Genomic DNA, 15,391 nt, shown 5'->3' with positions numbered 1-15,391 from the left:
ATGATGATGATGGTCTACTGCAGCATGATTCTGTGTTCCATGATGCCTCAAAGACACAAAATATCAGCAAGCAGTTAATTGGTTGAGAATATCTCTAGCGTCTTAAATCTAGTCCATCAGATAAATAGTTGTATTAAACACTAAATACCTTATTCCCCCCCTATCAAAGATTGATTGTTCGATCGACATATACATACGGATGACCACAGACGAACAGCACAAACATGACCTCCCATGGTTGGTTGCTCATCAAAAAGGAAAAGCATGTCATGTCGCTCTGTATCTCAATACAGTGGCAACAAGATGAACATTGTTGGTTCACATCGTATCTCAATAAGAGAACAACTGTTCCTTCGATAGGAAAACTTCAGATCAGCCTCTGGTGTTTGTTTGCCTGGTGGAGGGAGGTTTACCACTTTTACCAGTCGATCATGTAATGTATGGCGTTTAAAGCTTTTCACCGAGTATTACTTTGGGGGGAGTATGACACATCCACTGAAAGCTATCAATTCATTGACAGCTCCTGAAGCATATCCCTGCTGCAGATTCTTCACCCTATGTACATTCGAAAATTAAAAGAATTGATGGCTACTCCATCCTTGCCGCTTCCATCTCATGACAGTATCTGCATAAAGCATAAAATTAGAGACATAAATGATGAATATGATTAGTATGAAGACGATGTTTTAATAGAACACCTAATCCTTAAAAAGGATCAAATAGAGCACCTTAAATGAAAATCTTTATAACTCACCCATGAAAATTACAAAACTTAAAAACAGATATGGCAGCATGATACCTGGCGTTGATATGCATACTAATCATTTGGTTAGCTTTTTATGAGAAACAATTCGGCATCAAGAAAAGTAAATAGCACAACAACAGCAAAGAGGATGGGGAAAAAGAAAGTCTGCCACACATTTGAAAAAGTATGCAAACTTAATACGAGATTTGAAAAAGGAAAAATCATCGGTTGGAACACTTAGTATTGCAGGGAAAGGCCTTAAGACTATCAAAAACAACAGTTCAAATGTGTTGAAGCAGGGACTCAAGTGCAGAAACAGTTACTAGAACCTTCGATTCCAATTCGAGAGTATGCTATATTCACTTGTACGAAAGTTTTGGTCACGTCGAAAATAATAAAGGTAGGAACAAGCCAAAAGATGACTAATATGAGAGTGAAAAGTTAAACTAGCTTGCATCGACTCATACAAGTATGTCTCTGCATGAGCATATGACTAATATGTTGCAACAGTTTCTCTTACCATTGTTGGACCTTCCTAAACTCTGTGAGGACTGGATATATATTCTCAAATGCCGTGTACGTCTCATCCCTCACCTGTCTCACCGGCGGACACCATAAGACAGAGCACAATCATTTATTTATGGAAATTTCAGAGTGGACAAAGTTTTACCTTCGCCCCAGTGAGAACGATCTTGCCAGATACGAAAATGAGAAGCACAATCTTTGGTTGCTTCATCCGATATATCAAGCCAGGAAAAAGCTCCGGTTCATACTAATAAAGAAAATAGACAGGGAGATGAATTCAGATCAAGAAGCCGCTTGCATGTCCAAAAACTAACGCTGCTTATAATAGCAGAATGGAAACAAATGTTCAAATTATTAAATGATTTGCAAAACCAACATAGCATCAACCTTTAAGCAAATCAAAAAGTCGCAATATTTCATTCTTAAAAAATAGAGATGTATCATAACTCTGCTTGATATCTAATGGATAGCAGTCCATGCAGGACTAACCTGAATATTCTAATGCTAACAAATTATTTGCTGCTGTTTGAAAAACGAAGAAACTAAAGAAGTCAAAAAATCCATGAAAGATAAACATAGAATTTAGGTAACTTTTAGATATACTAATAATAACTTACACTGGAGAAAGCACCATGGGCATAAGCAAGGCCCTCGAGTCTTATAGGGAACTTCACATCACACGAACCGACAATGTTCTGGACCTTAAAATCCTAGAAATGGTAGCAACAATTAGAGAGAGCGAGGAGAAGAATATAACGATGAGAGAACACCAAAATTCACAAGCAACTATATACCTTAAATTTTGCTGGAAAACCAAGCTTCTGAATAATGCGAGCATACTGCAAAAAGAGAAGTATCATGAATACATAGTTATATTCTTAGAAAACCCAGTGCATAAATATCTATCAAACAATGCATTTGACAAGATCGATAATGGAAGCATAAACATCAGGTTCACTGTTCTAAGGTACCTTCCGTGCTGCAAGTTTTGATTGATGTTCACTCTTGGCCCCTGTACAAACCTATAAAAAAACGAACAAAAGCAGATTAGGATACTATTAAACTACAATAATCAAGTATTTTCAAAGACAACAGAAGATCAAGAAAGAAAAAGCAGATATTTTTGTCCAAATGACAGTTGTTGTTGCTTAATACTAAACAGAACTATTTTTTGTTTATCTACATCAATTACAACAAGTCAAGTAGCTTTTTCTATCAACAAATACTTCCATTGCAAAACAGACAAGCAACTTCCTTGCAATAAATGAAAATTGCTGATAGCTCTGATAAATTATGTGGAGCAAGATCAAATCCAGAATCACAACGCCACATTTTGCTATCAAGTATTGATCATTATGACCTCAAGCAAACTGCAACAGCTTAAAAATGTGGCAAACATCCTATCTTAAGGATTAAAGCTTGAAAGAGCAGGCATCTAAATGAGAAGGATTTACTACTATTCAAACTATTATTACACTCTGCTTCAGGGATGTTTTAATCAGACATGCCAGCAAATACTAGGTAAGTCACTGCTCGTGGAACAAAGAAACTCTTACTAACAAACACCATCACAATAATCTGATGGAGACATCCTACATTCTGCGACTAGATATCATCCACCATCTCAACAGGACAGTATTTTGGTTGGACAACCAACAACTTGTTCAACATCATTTTTCCCAAGAGCTAACAGGATAGCAAGCTCTCATGACAGAATATATATCTACTAAAATGATATTCAATATTTCAACGAGAAAAGTTGTGTGCTCATACTGACAATTAAGATTCTGAGAAAAACTCAAACAAGCAGATACAAAAAAATTATATGTATACAATGCGACAAATATATGTCCATTATACAAGTTGGCAAGAACCTAAGCTTTGCAACCAATATGATAGTTAAAAATAAAAACCACACCAACATTTGATATTATTTAAGAGAGATGACCAGCAAATTTCTGAATTATAAACTCTCAAATCCCATTTCAACCTTTAAACTATCAACAAGTCACAATGTGCACAACACATCCTCATCCTTCAAGGTAAAAGACACTCAAACTGACACTACACCATTCTCAATAGAAAAACAGCATTTTTTGGTTTATCCTCCGACATTGCCCCCCTCAATGCAAGGAAAATATTCACAATTAGTTTCTCAACCAAAAATAGTATTTGGAAATCCCAAGGTAGCATAGGGTCCTTCCAATAACACAGGCAGGAAATGGACTGCTAGCTCTACAGTAATCTTTGGCACTTTATGTATGATATTATACAAACCTGCATCTTTATAAATTTCTAGTCTTAAGATGTTAAAGGTTACATCACAGGAGACATATACTAACAAAACCAAAGCCTAAAACTGACAAGAGAGAAATCTGAAACTGTAGAGCCGGGCAGCGCTTGGTCACATAAATCCAAGATAGAAGACAACTCTCACCCCTCAATCTAATATTCAATTTATAAACTCATTTCTTTTGTGTATAACTGCTACAGGTCTAGAATCATTCTCCCTCCAATGGATTGTCATGCCATAAATGACCGCCTGTGTTTGTGAAACACCAGCATCGGCAATTATATGCTAGTACCTTGCTCATATAAGAACACTAGTCACAGGCCAATCTGCAACAGGCAACACATGGCACATCAATGCATGCAACAGTCCTCGCCATGCAAAATGAGTGATGGCACTGTGCTGCAGTGATTATACATGATCCCATCTATTAGTCAATTAATTATCATTCACAAAGACATGGAAAGAAAGATACCACAGATGAATCTTCAAATGAGTTCAATTTTTGTTCTTATTGCAGCCACAAAATGAATTAAAAAAATAAGAAACCATAAGTATACCTAAAAAGGATTTGAAGTGTTAAACACATCATATGTACCATCTCACAATTGTCAACAGTTAATCACCAAGCATAGAAGAAAAAGTCGAAATAAAGAGAACAAGAACAAAATATCCACATGATCTGTTTATGTTGATGAAACATTTAAATTTGGATTAAATGAGAAAGGGATTCACATATAAAAGAAATCCATATCACAGACACTGAATTGCAAGATGTATACATGCAATGCATATGCACCATTGTAATTTCATGATTATAAGCTAACTTAGCAAAATTCACAAAAAGTAAGTAAATCAAAGAAGTCTTCCTTAAATATTCCAAACATAAATAATTGTGAAAAGAGCCACTGTTAATACTATAGACTTTAACAGTGACAAACTATTATTAGTAAATAAACTCTATAACTAAAATACCAAAGAACATGGAAATGTGATATGTATGGTACTCAGCTTACTTACCATCTTTCCAGAGGCAAATATCAAGGCAGTGGTTTTTGGTTCTCTTATTCTCATAATGACAGCAGCAAAACGCTATCAAGAAAAAAAGTAAATTATAAGAATATTTCTAACAACACTCATTTCTTCAACACATAAGAAGTTTGCAAAGAAAATGCAAATGACTAGAAGCATATCAGTATACTTTTTGAGAAATATAATAGGCATATTCTTCATATATATTCCAACTTGGAAATAAGAATCTATATAAGTGATGCAAAAACCAAAATTAATCAACATTTTGTGACAAGGCTTGCAAAAGTATACCAATTGATCTTATGAACTATAATGGTTTCAACATAAGTAGTCTTTATGTCACGACTCGAGCCTAATAGACTAATTGGCCTATCAACTTCGTTTAGCCCAATCCACTAGCCAAAATACATAAACTGAAATTGATAGTAGTACACTCATCAAATCCTTTTAAGCCACAATCTTAGTTTTGCCACTTTTGATGTGGGACTAATTGAGGTAGTATAATTTTTCCCACTCAAAGACTTGACATCCTTGTCAAGGCCTAACATAGCCCAGATCAAATCCTAACATGGTGCATATGAGACGTAGCCAAGTGATGACTCCACGCTGTGACGAGTCCTCTGACTCCATCCACGAATAGTTATTTCCTACTTGAACTCCCTCACCATGTCCAAATACTAGGTCGATTCTGATACCAAATGTCACGGTTCAAGCCTTATGGGCTAACCGACTTATCAACTTCGTTTGGTTCAAATCATTAATCAAAATGCTTAAGTTGAAGTTGATAATAGTACATTCATTGGACCCTTATAAACTAATCTTAATCTTGCTCACTTTCGATGTAGGACTAATCAAGATATTATTTAAATCATGGAAATAGACTTTCCTGCATAAGCCTGAACCTCAACACATTAGCAGAACGATAGCGGTGGGAATCTGTACCGGTACACTAGCACATACCAAGTTTTGAAAAAAATATGAAAAGCAAAATAACAGCTCGATATAAGGCTTATGCCATAGTATAACGAGTGCACCACCCGTTTTACACCAATCTGTGTATTGATAAGTTGACAAATCACTAAATACCGCATGGACTGTATCATACTAGACAATATTGCAAATCTTGCTTTAAGAGGCAAGAAGTGCCACACATTAAAATTGAGGCTATTCAACTTTTTGTTAAAATGAAATTTTCCTCAATCTCACAACTCACCAAGTACTAAACTACAACAAGGGTATATCCAAGAGAAGGGTAGAAAAAAAAACCAGAAAGATGATTTTAAAAGCAACAAAAATCGTTATGAAATGAAAATTTCAAGAGTAAAAAAAAATATTCTAACACGCAGGATAAAGCAATCCAGGAAAACAAGATGTGTACTCTTAGAGTACACATTTATATCATACCTTGGGATTGTACTCTGCATTGCGGGCTTGTAAAGCAATAGCCTTAAGGTCCAGTTTGCAATCCAAATTTACTGTAGAAACAATATTCCTAGATATTGAACCAACAGCTTGCATCAGCATAGCCAATTCACATCATGTAACATATATTCGTACAACTAGAGAAATACAAGAATCATCACCATCTTGTAAATTAAAACTAGTGATACAATAGAACTTGTCATGAGCAAAAATTGTCAAAGCTTGATATTTGGCAAGCCAAGTCACTACCACAAGCATTGCTACCATTAATCAACAATGTAAATAATCTTGTAAATAATCTTATGATATTCAATAAAGAGACACTTGCATAACTAATTCATACGCTCCTGATCTAACCAACATTTACATTTAGCTTCTGTATTTGTTATCAAACCCATTCAACAGAACCACATTTACGAACAGCCACATAGCACCAATAAAGCTTCTCTTTATTAGAATCAGAACTGGAAAATATTTTTTTCTGCTAAGAACAGGAAACAAATTCGACCCAAACCTGTCATCACAAAAATGCACCATACCTAGTATATTGAGGAGCCTTTTTCTCTTATTTTGAAACTAGAAATCAATCTAAACTTGTTTAATAAAACTATGTGCTATAAAAGTAAATACATGCTTTCATTTGTGAGAAAACATAGAATGTATACATTATGAAGTCCTGGAGTAATCAAGAAAATTTTTGTGACAGTGTCAAATCAAACATAGATTGAGTTATTCACAGTAGTTCATTATAAGAAAATTCAGTGCTCCTTAAACAAAGTGTCTTATAACAACATACACATCTAATACATGAAAGATCCAATCTCGTTTTGCCACTTCATACAAAATTTTAATTGTATGTGTTAAAATTTTAATACAACGACCATTTAGAATATTACATACAAAATTGTAATACATCCACTGTTCAAGAATGCCAAACAGATTCCCACAACAGTCAACTAGTATCAGCATGGTGGTCTTATGTAATGATACAAGCCATGCAGTAATCTGCACTGGAGATCAAGTAATAACGAAGCACTTCAATCTTCTTTTATTTTTTCTCTATTATTGGGCGCATCACTTCAACCTGATGAAGCTTCAGACCAGATTAAGTTGTCCCCTTTTATCCTAAGAAGAAACCAGTTAGAGGGACTTACTGGAGTGTGGGAATAATGCCAGATGGGTGCTTCGAAAGTTCAACAGGTTGGCTTCCCACGAACTCCTGATCCGCCATGTTCACCCACAACAAAATCCAACGTTTTCCTCAATAAACAGATTCTTGCCAGATCTTCAAGAGTTCCAGCTCAAGTAAATCTTAGTTGTCAATGTCTAAATCACTTCCTTCAATCCCTCCCTCCTTTTCCAAACCAAATCAGTAAATAGATTCTTGCCAGATCTTCAAGAGTTCCAGCTCAAGTAGATCTTACTTGTAAATGTTTAAATCACTTCCTCACAATTCCGCTCTCCTTTTTCCAACCGAATCAGCAAGTATCACCCTCCACAAACTCCAACTTTTTCCTCAAGAAGCCGAACCACAGCAGAACCTCCAAACGTCCAGCTCGATTACCTCAAAATATCAATGTCCAAAAGTCACCCTCGTACAGTCCGTCTTTCCCTTTCCAACCAAATGGAACAAAGATTCCCCAAATTACCGCCTTTCCTTGATTTCCAACCAAAGACTCCCAAAACATTACACGGATCGGCCACCACGAAACCGGACAGTTAGCAAGATCGAGTCCTCGTCAGAAATACGAAGATCGAAGCACAAGCAACAGATCTACCGATCGCGGCGACCTGCGCACGAGATCCGAGTGTCTATTTGAGGAATCGGGCGGCTCCGAGAAGATCAGGAGCAGCAAACGGGCAGATCGAAGCGGGACACGGGAGGGGAGATGGATTTTAATGACGGGGGAATTCAAACGGGGGGGACTTTTATAGGGACGATGGGGATGCGAGGTTCGTGGCTTTTAGGGTTTGGTGTGCGTGCCAGAGAAGCGTCAAGGGACGTCGAGGCGGCGGTGCGAGAGGGGGTGGGGTTTTCTACCCCGTGAGGGTCGGGTATTTATAGATGGTCACCGGCTAGGGAGGGCTTTGGGCCGGTTTTCCAAACGACTTAACGGGTGTGGGCGGTTTCTGGGCAATTTAGTGATGGGTGAGAAGTGGTTCTAGAACTTTCCTAGTGTCATTTTTGTCATTTCGTCTTGAATTAGAAATACATATAAAACCTTAATGGTTTTTTAGGTGTTATGTATTTTTTCGTATATATATTTATATGTAAATATTAAGATCATGGTTAGATGCTTATAACAAGACTCGGACCTCTGACTTGGAAAATATTTTGACCTCAGGTATATCCTGATTTTTTTTTTATAAATGATGAAATCTAGATGATAAATTTCTATGATTGGAATAATCATTTAGCAATATGTTTCTTGGATTATAATATTGTTTTTTTCATATCCTACGTGGCTGCCCATGACAGTGTGGGCTGTCATACAGAAAGGCCACGTACGATGACACGGTTCTACAGAAGTCACGGATACTGTATCCGTAGGTAAGATGCACATCTTACCCCTAACACACCAATGCCTCCACCACCCATTCGACGAAATGCCTAGGAGAACCACTCCCTTCCTCCCCACAGTTACACAAAGCATTGGACGCTAAAGCAATCATACTCGTTTATTCGATAGAGAAGAAGCTACACGATAACCACTCCCTCCCCACAGTTACACAAAGCATCGGACGCTAAAGCAATCAAGCTCGTTTATTCGATAGAGAAGAAGCTACACGAGTGCAGCATCGATCAAATGTAGCCGCCGTTCACCCGAATCACCTGCCCGTTCACCCACTGCCCGGCGTCGGTGCACAGGAACCCGACCACCGGCGCGATGTCCTCCGTTTCCCCCAGCCGACCCATCGGGTTCTCCTCCACAATCCGACGGACCAACTCCTCGCTCTTCCCCGCGAAGAACATGTCCGTCGCTACCGGGCCCGGCGCCACGCAGTTGGCCGTTATCGCCGTCCCCTTCAGCTCCTTCGCCATGACCTTGACCATGGCCTCCACCGCCGCCTTCGAGGCCACGTACGCTCCGAACCCCGGCCGCAGCGACGCCGTCGTCGAGGACGTGATGCACACGATCCGCCCGCCGCCGCCGCGGGCGAGCCGGTTCGCCGCCTCCCGGCAGCAGAGGAAGGCCCCCCGGGTGTTGACGGCGAAAGTGGCATCCCAGTCCTCGACGGCGGTGGCGGAAACGGTCGGGTACTTGTCATCGAGGACGCCGGCACAGGCGACGAGGATGTGGGCGGGGCCGCCGAAGGCGGACTCCGCGGCGTCGAAGAGGGACTTGACGTTGTCGGGGTCAGAGACGTCGACGCGGACGGCCACCGCGCGGGGTTTCTGGTTGGTGGAGGACGAGGTGGAGGAGTTGAGCTCGGCGGCGAGGCGGTCAGCGGCGGCGGAGCTGGAGGCGTAGCCGATGATGAGGGAGGCGCCGAGGGACGCAAGGTGGGAAGCAATAGAGCGACCGATGCCGCGGGAGGCACCGGTGACGATGGCGATGCGGCCGGAGAGGAGGAGGGCGGGGGCTGTCGCGGCCATGGATTGGTCTACGGTTCCTGGATCGGAGGAGAAAACGGCGATGAAGACCTCTGCGAAGGGAAAGCGTTATACTTACATATCAATCCTTTTCAAAATTTGACATATAGTATATACTACGCATATATCCCTCTCCCGTTATGTCCATTAAATAAAATTAATCAATTACCATCTTTATTAATATTTAATTCGAAGTAAAAAAAATATAAAATATTTAAAATATCTTTATTATTGTATAAATTTGTTAAAAAAAATTAAGTTTATATTATTTTATGCACAGCATCCCTTTTTGATTTATTACCTCTATTTCTTGGTCATCGCATTATAACCATCTTCACCCTGAAAAAATCACCTTCACAATCTTTTTAGGAATCACCTCCCACGATAATATTATCATAACAACCACTTTATTCCGCCATGGCAATGGCCCTTGGAGCCCTCATCGCCTCCATGCCACTATTAGTGCAAGGCCCCATGGCCTTTACCCTTCCTTCTTCTCTTCTGTTCTTGAGGGCGCAAGCATAGAGTAGTTGTTGGGAGTAGGAGGTGGAAGGCATGGCAAGGGTGTTGGAGGGGGTAGAGGCCATGGGAACAAAGCTGGTGGTGTAGAGGCTGGTGGTCGACGTCGGCAACAATAGACGGGCTCTTAGTGATAGGATGAGGCAAGGATATAACGGGTGAGAAAAAAATATTTAGTACGACGAATGATGTGAAGATGACTGGCCTTGTAATAGGGCGATGGCGATGGAGATCTATAAGTGAAGTCCTCACCGTAGGGTAGAAACGACCACAGTAGGGTAGCTAGACGATGACGGCCACCATGGGGTCACGAGGCGGAGGCCATGGGACGAGGTAATTATACGGTGTTGTCGGTGAACAAATACGATGAGTCAGCATGACCAGCTCCATGGGTCAAGGAGTCTTCTGTTGGCTAAGCTGGATGCCGAGATCGACCAGGCCCTTGCGACGGGGTGCTGATCAGCGTTCCTTGGTGTGTCGATTCGGGTGCCGTGTATGCCAAGCTACGTCTCTCCTTCTCCGGGGTGGTTGACAGCTCATCTTCGTGAGGTGGCCGTGGCCTCGGGAAGGGCTGTTGGTTGGCGTTGGTCGGGATCCGGACCGGTTGGCTGCTCTCCTTTGTGCACTGGATGGCGATTCCCAGGTGGTTGGCGGCTCGTCTTCGTGAGGTGGTCGCGTTTTCGTGCAAAAATGGTCATCGTCGGGATCACCCGACGAGGCCCCTCCAACGAGCAAGTTAGTCGAGTGATCAATTGATTTTGCCTCCTCTGGCCAAATGCTGGCCATAGGTCTTTATATTACTGTACGTGGATCGGTCGTACGCGGGTTGTTGTGATGGACGTGCCAAACAGTGCATTGGTATAGATTCTGACTTAGCGTGTCTCAAGAGCGGCTCGGCCTCGGGGCTGAGCAGTGCCTTAGTACGAATTCTGACTTGGCGTGTCTTAGGGGCGATATTGTCTCGGGGATCCTGAGGCCGAACAGTGCCTTAGTATGAATTCCGACTGTGGCTGATGATGTCAGATTATGACGTGTCTTAGGCCAAAATATACTGTATCACTACCCACCCCCTCCCCCCTCTTCAAGGCGTGCCATGGGGTCCTTGAAGGGCGGGGAAGCATGCTTGGGTCTGAATGACACGATTATGTTAATTGCTCATGCGGGAAAGCTGGAATCGAGGGATGATTTAGAGGGGCGGTGCCATGTGATTCAAGCAGGACTGACCCTGCTGGTCGAATGATAGGGGCCTGTCGAGGAGAAATCGAAGCATCGAAACCGACGAGGCGAGACCTACGTGGCGAGGCTAGATTGACTCGTCGGGGGGCGTTCTAGAGGGGCGATGCCCCGTGATTTAGGCAAGACTGACCCTACTGATCGAACAGTAGGGGCCTGTCGAGGCGAAACCGAAGTGTCGAAACCGACGAGGCGAGACTTGCGCGGAGAGGCTGGATTGACTCGTTGGGGGGCGTTTTAGAGGGGCAGTGCCCCATGATTCGGGCATGACTGACTTTACTGGTCGAACGGTAGGGGCCTATCGAGGCGAAACCGAAGCGTCGAAACCGACGAGGCAAGCCCTACGCGACGAGGCTGGATTGACTCGTTGGGGGGCATTTTAGAGGGGCGGTGCCCCGTGATTCGGGCAGGACTGACCCTACTGTTCGAACGGTAGAGGCCTAGTGAGGCGAAACCGAAGCGTCGAAACCGACGAGGTGAGACCTACACGACAAGGCTGGATTGACTCGTCGGGGGGCGTTTTAGAGGGATGGTGCCCCGTGATTCGAGCAGGACTGACCCTACTAGTCGAATGGTAGGGGTCTGTCGAGGCGAAACCGATGTGTCAAAACCAGCGAGGTGAGACATGCGCAGTGAGGCTGGATTGACTCGTCGGGGGGCGTTTTAGAGGGGCGGTGCCCTATGATTCAGGCAGGACTGACCCTGCTGGTCGAACGATAGAGGCCTGGTGAGGCGAAACCGACAAGGCAAAAACGACGTGTCGTAGGTCGGATAACGGGTTTGGCACAACCCGGCTGCCGAGATGCGATTGAGGTGTGGCTCAAGCGTTGGATTGGCCGAGGTGCGTTGAGGCGTGGCTCGGGCATTGGATTGGTCAAGGTACGCTGAGGTGTGGCTCGAGTATTGGATTTGGCCGAGATGTATGGCTCGGGCATTGGATGACCGATGTGTGTGGCTCGGATGCTGGATTTGGCCAAGATGTGACTCGGGCATTGGACGGATGATGTGCGGGGCTCGGGCGTCGAATTTGGCCAAGATGCGACTCGAGCGTCGGATTTGTCGAGATGCGTGGCTTGGACGCTGGATTTGGCCGAGATGTGACTCGGGCGTTTTGATGGCCGATGCGCGTGGCGTGGATGCTGGATTTGGCCGAGATGCGACTCGGGTATTGGATTTGCCGAGATGAGTGGCTTGGGTGTTGGATGGCCGAGGTGCATGGCTCGGACGTTGGATTTGGCCGAGATGCGTGGCTCGAATGTTGGATATGGCTGAGATGTAGCTCGGTATCGAGTCTGGAGACCTAGCTGTGAGCTCAGCTCCGAATTGAGTTTGGGGACCGAGTTGTGAGCTCGGCTTCGAATTGAGTTTGGGGACCGAGTTGTGAGCTCGGCTCTGAATTGAGTTTGGGGACCGAGTTGTGAGCTCGGCTCCGAATTGAGTCTAGGGACCGAGTTGTGAGCTCGGCTCCGAATTGAGTGTGGGGACCGAGTTTTGAGCTCGGCTCCGAATTGAGTTTGGGGACCGAGTTGTGAGCTCGACACCGAATTGAGTCTGGGGACTGAGTTGTGAGCTCGGCACCGAATTGAGTCTGGGGACTGAGTTCTGAGCTCGACACCGAATTGAGTATGGGAATTGAGTTCTAAGCTCGGCACCAAATTGAACCTGGGGACCGAGTTGTGAGCTCGGCTTCGAATTGAACCTGGGGACCGAGTCGCGAGCTCGGCTCCGAATTGAACCTGGGGACCGAGTTGCGAGCTCAGCTCTGAATTGAACCTGGGGACCGAGTTGTGAGCTCGGCACCGAATTGAGTCTAGGGACTGAGTTGTGAGCTCGACACCAAATTGAGTTTGGGGACCGAGTTGTGAGCTCAGCTCCAAATTGATCGACGAGCCGCAGGTCGGGAATCGATCTGGAAAGGCTTGGGCAAGAGTTGGGCTAGTGAGTCGTAGGTCGGGAACCGATATGGAGAAGCTTGGGCAAGAGCTAGGCCTGTGGGCTGCAGGTTGGGAACCGATCTGGAGAGGCTCGGGCAAGAGCTGGGCCAGCGAGCCACAGGTCGGGAACCAATATGGAGAGGCTCGGGCAAGAGCTGGGCTTGCGGGTTGCAGGTCGAGAATCAATATGGAGAGGCTCGGGCAAGAGCTGGGTCAGCGAACCGCAGGTCGGGAACCGATTTGGAGATGCTCGGGCAAGAGCTAGGCCGGGATCTTTCAATGGGTCTCCTGGGACGTGGAGTTACTTCTTGGGGTTTCTCGAGATAGTGCCCGAGGTAACCTTTTAAGATGAAGTCCTCGCTTCGATTCTGGAGGTCACGACAATCTTTCGTGTCGTGGCCATATTCCCGGTGGAACGTGCTCAGAGGGAGAGGTGGAGGCCTTGGGAGCAGTAGCTCTTGTCGGTCGGGCCTCTGGCGGGGTTGCACCGGGGCTACTGAAGTTATTCCCCAGGATTGCTCCGCCCTTGGCCTCTTGTTGTTCATGCGCTTTCCCACCACTAGAGCTTCGGCGATGATGTACTAGTTGGCGTGCTGGAGCATCTTGGGGATGGCTACTGGTGGCCTCTCGATTAGTGACCAAAAGAACCTTGAAGACTTCAAACCCATCAGAAACGCCTGCATGATAAGAGAAGGGTGAGCGTCTGGGAATCCCCGGATCTTAGTGGCAAAGCGTGCCACCAACTAAGAGAGCGACTCGTCTTCATGCTGGGATAGCATGAGCAGGGTGGCTATGGAAGGCCTAGATCGCGTGCTGGTGAGAAAGTTCTGCTCAAACTCCCCAGCGAGTTGGTCGAAGGATGAGACTGAGGACTGGCGCAGCCGGCTGAACCACACTCGTACCGATCCCCTTAGAGTGGTTGGAAATTCCCGACACATCAATGCATCGGAGGTGCCATAGAGGACCATCTGAGCCTGGAATGCGGAGATGTGCTTCATGGGATCGGAGCTACCGTCGTATGTCTCTAATGTCGATAGCCTGAAGTTGAGAGGTACCGGCTTGTCTTGTACTTCCTAAGTGAAAGGGGACACGCCCGAGCCGCCTTCGCTGGACTCGCCCCGCGATTTTCGAAAATCACACTGGAATGCATCCAGACGTTGGTTGACCTGGGACAATTGGGCCCTAAGCGAGTCGTCCATTGAGTTGGATGATACGGTGTTAGGCTCGAAGTGGGGTAGTGTGACTTGGCAGGGTGTAGGTAAGCTCTGCTCGGGCAGACATCTCGGGTACGTCATTTGGTCACAGGCTTTTGCCGTCTTGACTTGCTCCCTGCTCGACCTTTGCCGGGTCGGGTCAATCAAGGGAGCTGCTAGCTACACAATTTGGGAAATAAGCGGGACGAGCATCTGCATCATCCCTGCCATTGCTTGTACTTGGTTGGTCAGGCTGAGGAACGCCTCGGGCGACACGACCGAGGATCCCGCGGTAAGTCTGGGAGGTGGTAACTCCGGGTCATTGAATGGGTGCTAGTAGCGATCTAGCGTCGAGGCCGGGATCCCCCCCATCTCGAAGGATGGAGAGGGGTTGCTCTCCGGGCCCAACAAAAGGGTGACCGACCGGTGGTTCTTCCTCGGGGAGAGCTCCCGTGGGATGCTCCTGTGACATGACCCTCCTTCTAGCGCCAAAATGTTAGTGAACAAATGTGCCGTGGCTAGTAAGTCAGCACGACCTGGTCCACGGGTCAATGTCAAGAGTCTTCTGTCGGCTGAGCTGGATGCCGAGTCGACTGGGCCCTAGTGACGAGGTGCTGATCAGCGTTCCTTGGTGTGCCGATCCAGGCACCGTGTATGCCGAGCTGCGTCTCTCCTTCTCTGGGGTGGTTGGCAGCTCATCTTCGTGAGGTGGTTGTGGCCTCGAGAAGGGGTGTTAATTGGCATTGGTCAAGATCCAGGCCGGTTGGCTGCTCTCCTTCGTGCACTGGATGGCGATTCCCGGGTGGTTGGCGGCTCGTCTTCGTGAGGTGGCCGCGTTTTCCTGCAAAAATGGCCCTCGTCAGGATCACCCGACGAGGCCCCTCCGACGAGCAAGTTAGTCGA

At 45.2% G+C, this 15,391-nt stretch overlaps 2 protein-coding genes across 3 annotated transcripts; both read right to left on the bottom strand.

The window, feature by feature from the left end:
• Nucleotides 1-63: 63 nt before the first annotated feature.
• LOC135678108 (TATA-box-binding protein-like) lies at nt 64-8,039 on the bottom strand. 2 transcript variants are annotated; one of them, XM_065190507.1, is made up of 9 exons: nt 7,169-8,039; nt 5,997-6,084; nt 4,581-4,652; nt 2,242-2,292; nt 2,065-2,109; nt 1,888-1,980; nt 1,416-1,517; nt 1,266-1,339; nt 64-625 (listed from the first exon to the last, which is right to left on the bottom strand). In XM_065190507.1, coding segments are annotated over exons 1-9 (603 nt in total). In that variant the 5' UTR covers nt 7,246-8,039; the 3' UTR covers nt 64-624. The 2 variants fall into 2 exon arrangements, with proteins under 2 accessions (XP_065046579.1, XP_065046578.1); XM_065190506.1 differs by lacking the exon at nt 64-625 and having other exon boundaries at nt 1,262-1,339; nt 7,169-8,025.
• Nucleotides 8,040-8,667: 628 nt separating this feature from the next.
• On the bottom strand, nt 8,668-9,698 carry LOC135678107 (NADPH-dependent aldehyde reductase-like protein, chloroplastic). The gene has a single exon (XM_065190505.1). It carries the CDS (start codon nt 9,610-9,612, stop codon nt 8,818-8,820), a length of 795 nt encoding a protein of 264 aa, XP_065046577.1. The 5' UTR covers nt 9,613-9,698; the 3' UTR covers nt 8,668-8,817.
• Nucleotides 9,699-15,391: the final 5,693 nt, after the last annotated feature.

The sequence above is a fragment of the Musa acuminata genome, chromosome BXJ1-7 (assembly GCF_036884655.1).
Source record: "Musa acuminata AAA Group cultivar baxijiao chromosome BXJ1-7, Cavendish_Baxijiao_AAA, whole genome shotgun sequence".
Classification (NCBI taxonomy): domain Eukaryota; kingdom Viridiplantae; phylum Streptophyta; class Magnoliopsida; order Zingiberales; family Musaceae; genus Musa; species Musa acuminata.
The sequence above is the reverse complement of the archived record's forward strand: the minus strand, read 5'-3'. Positions and strand labels throughout refer to the sequence as shown.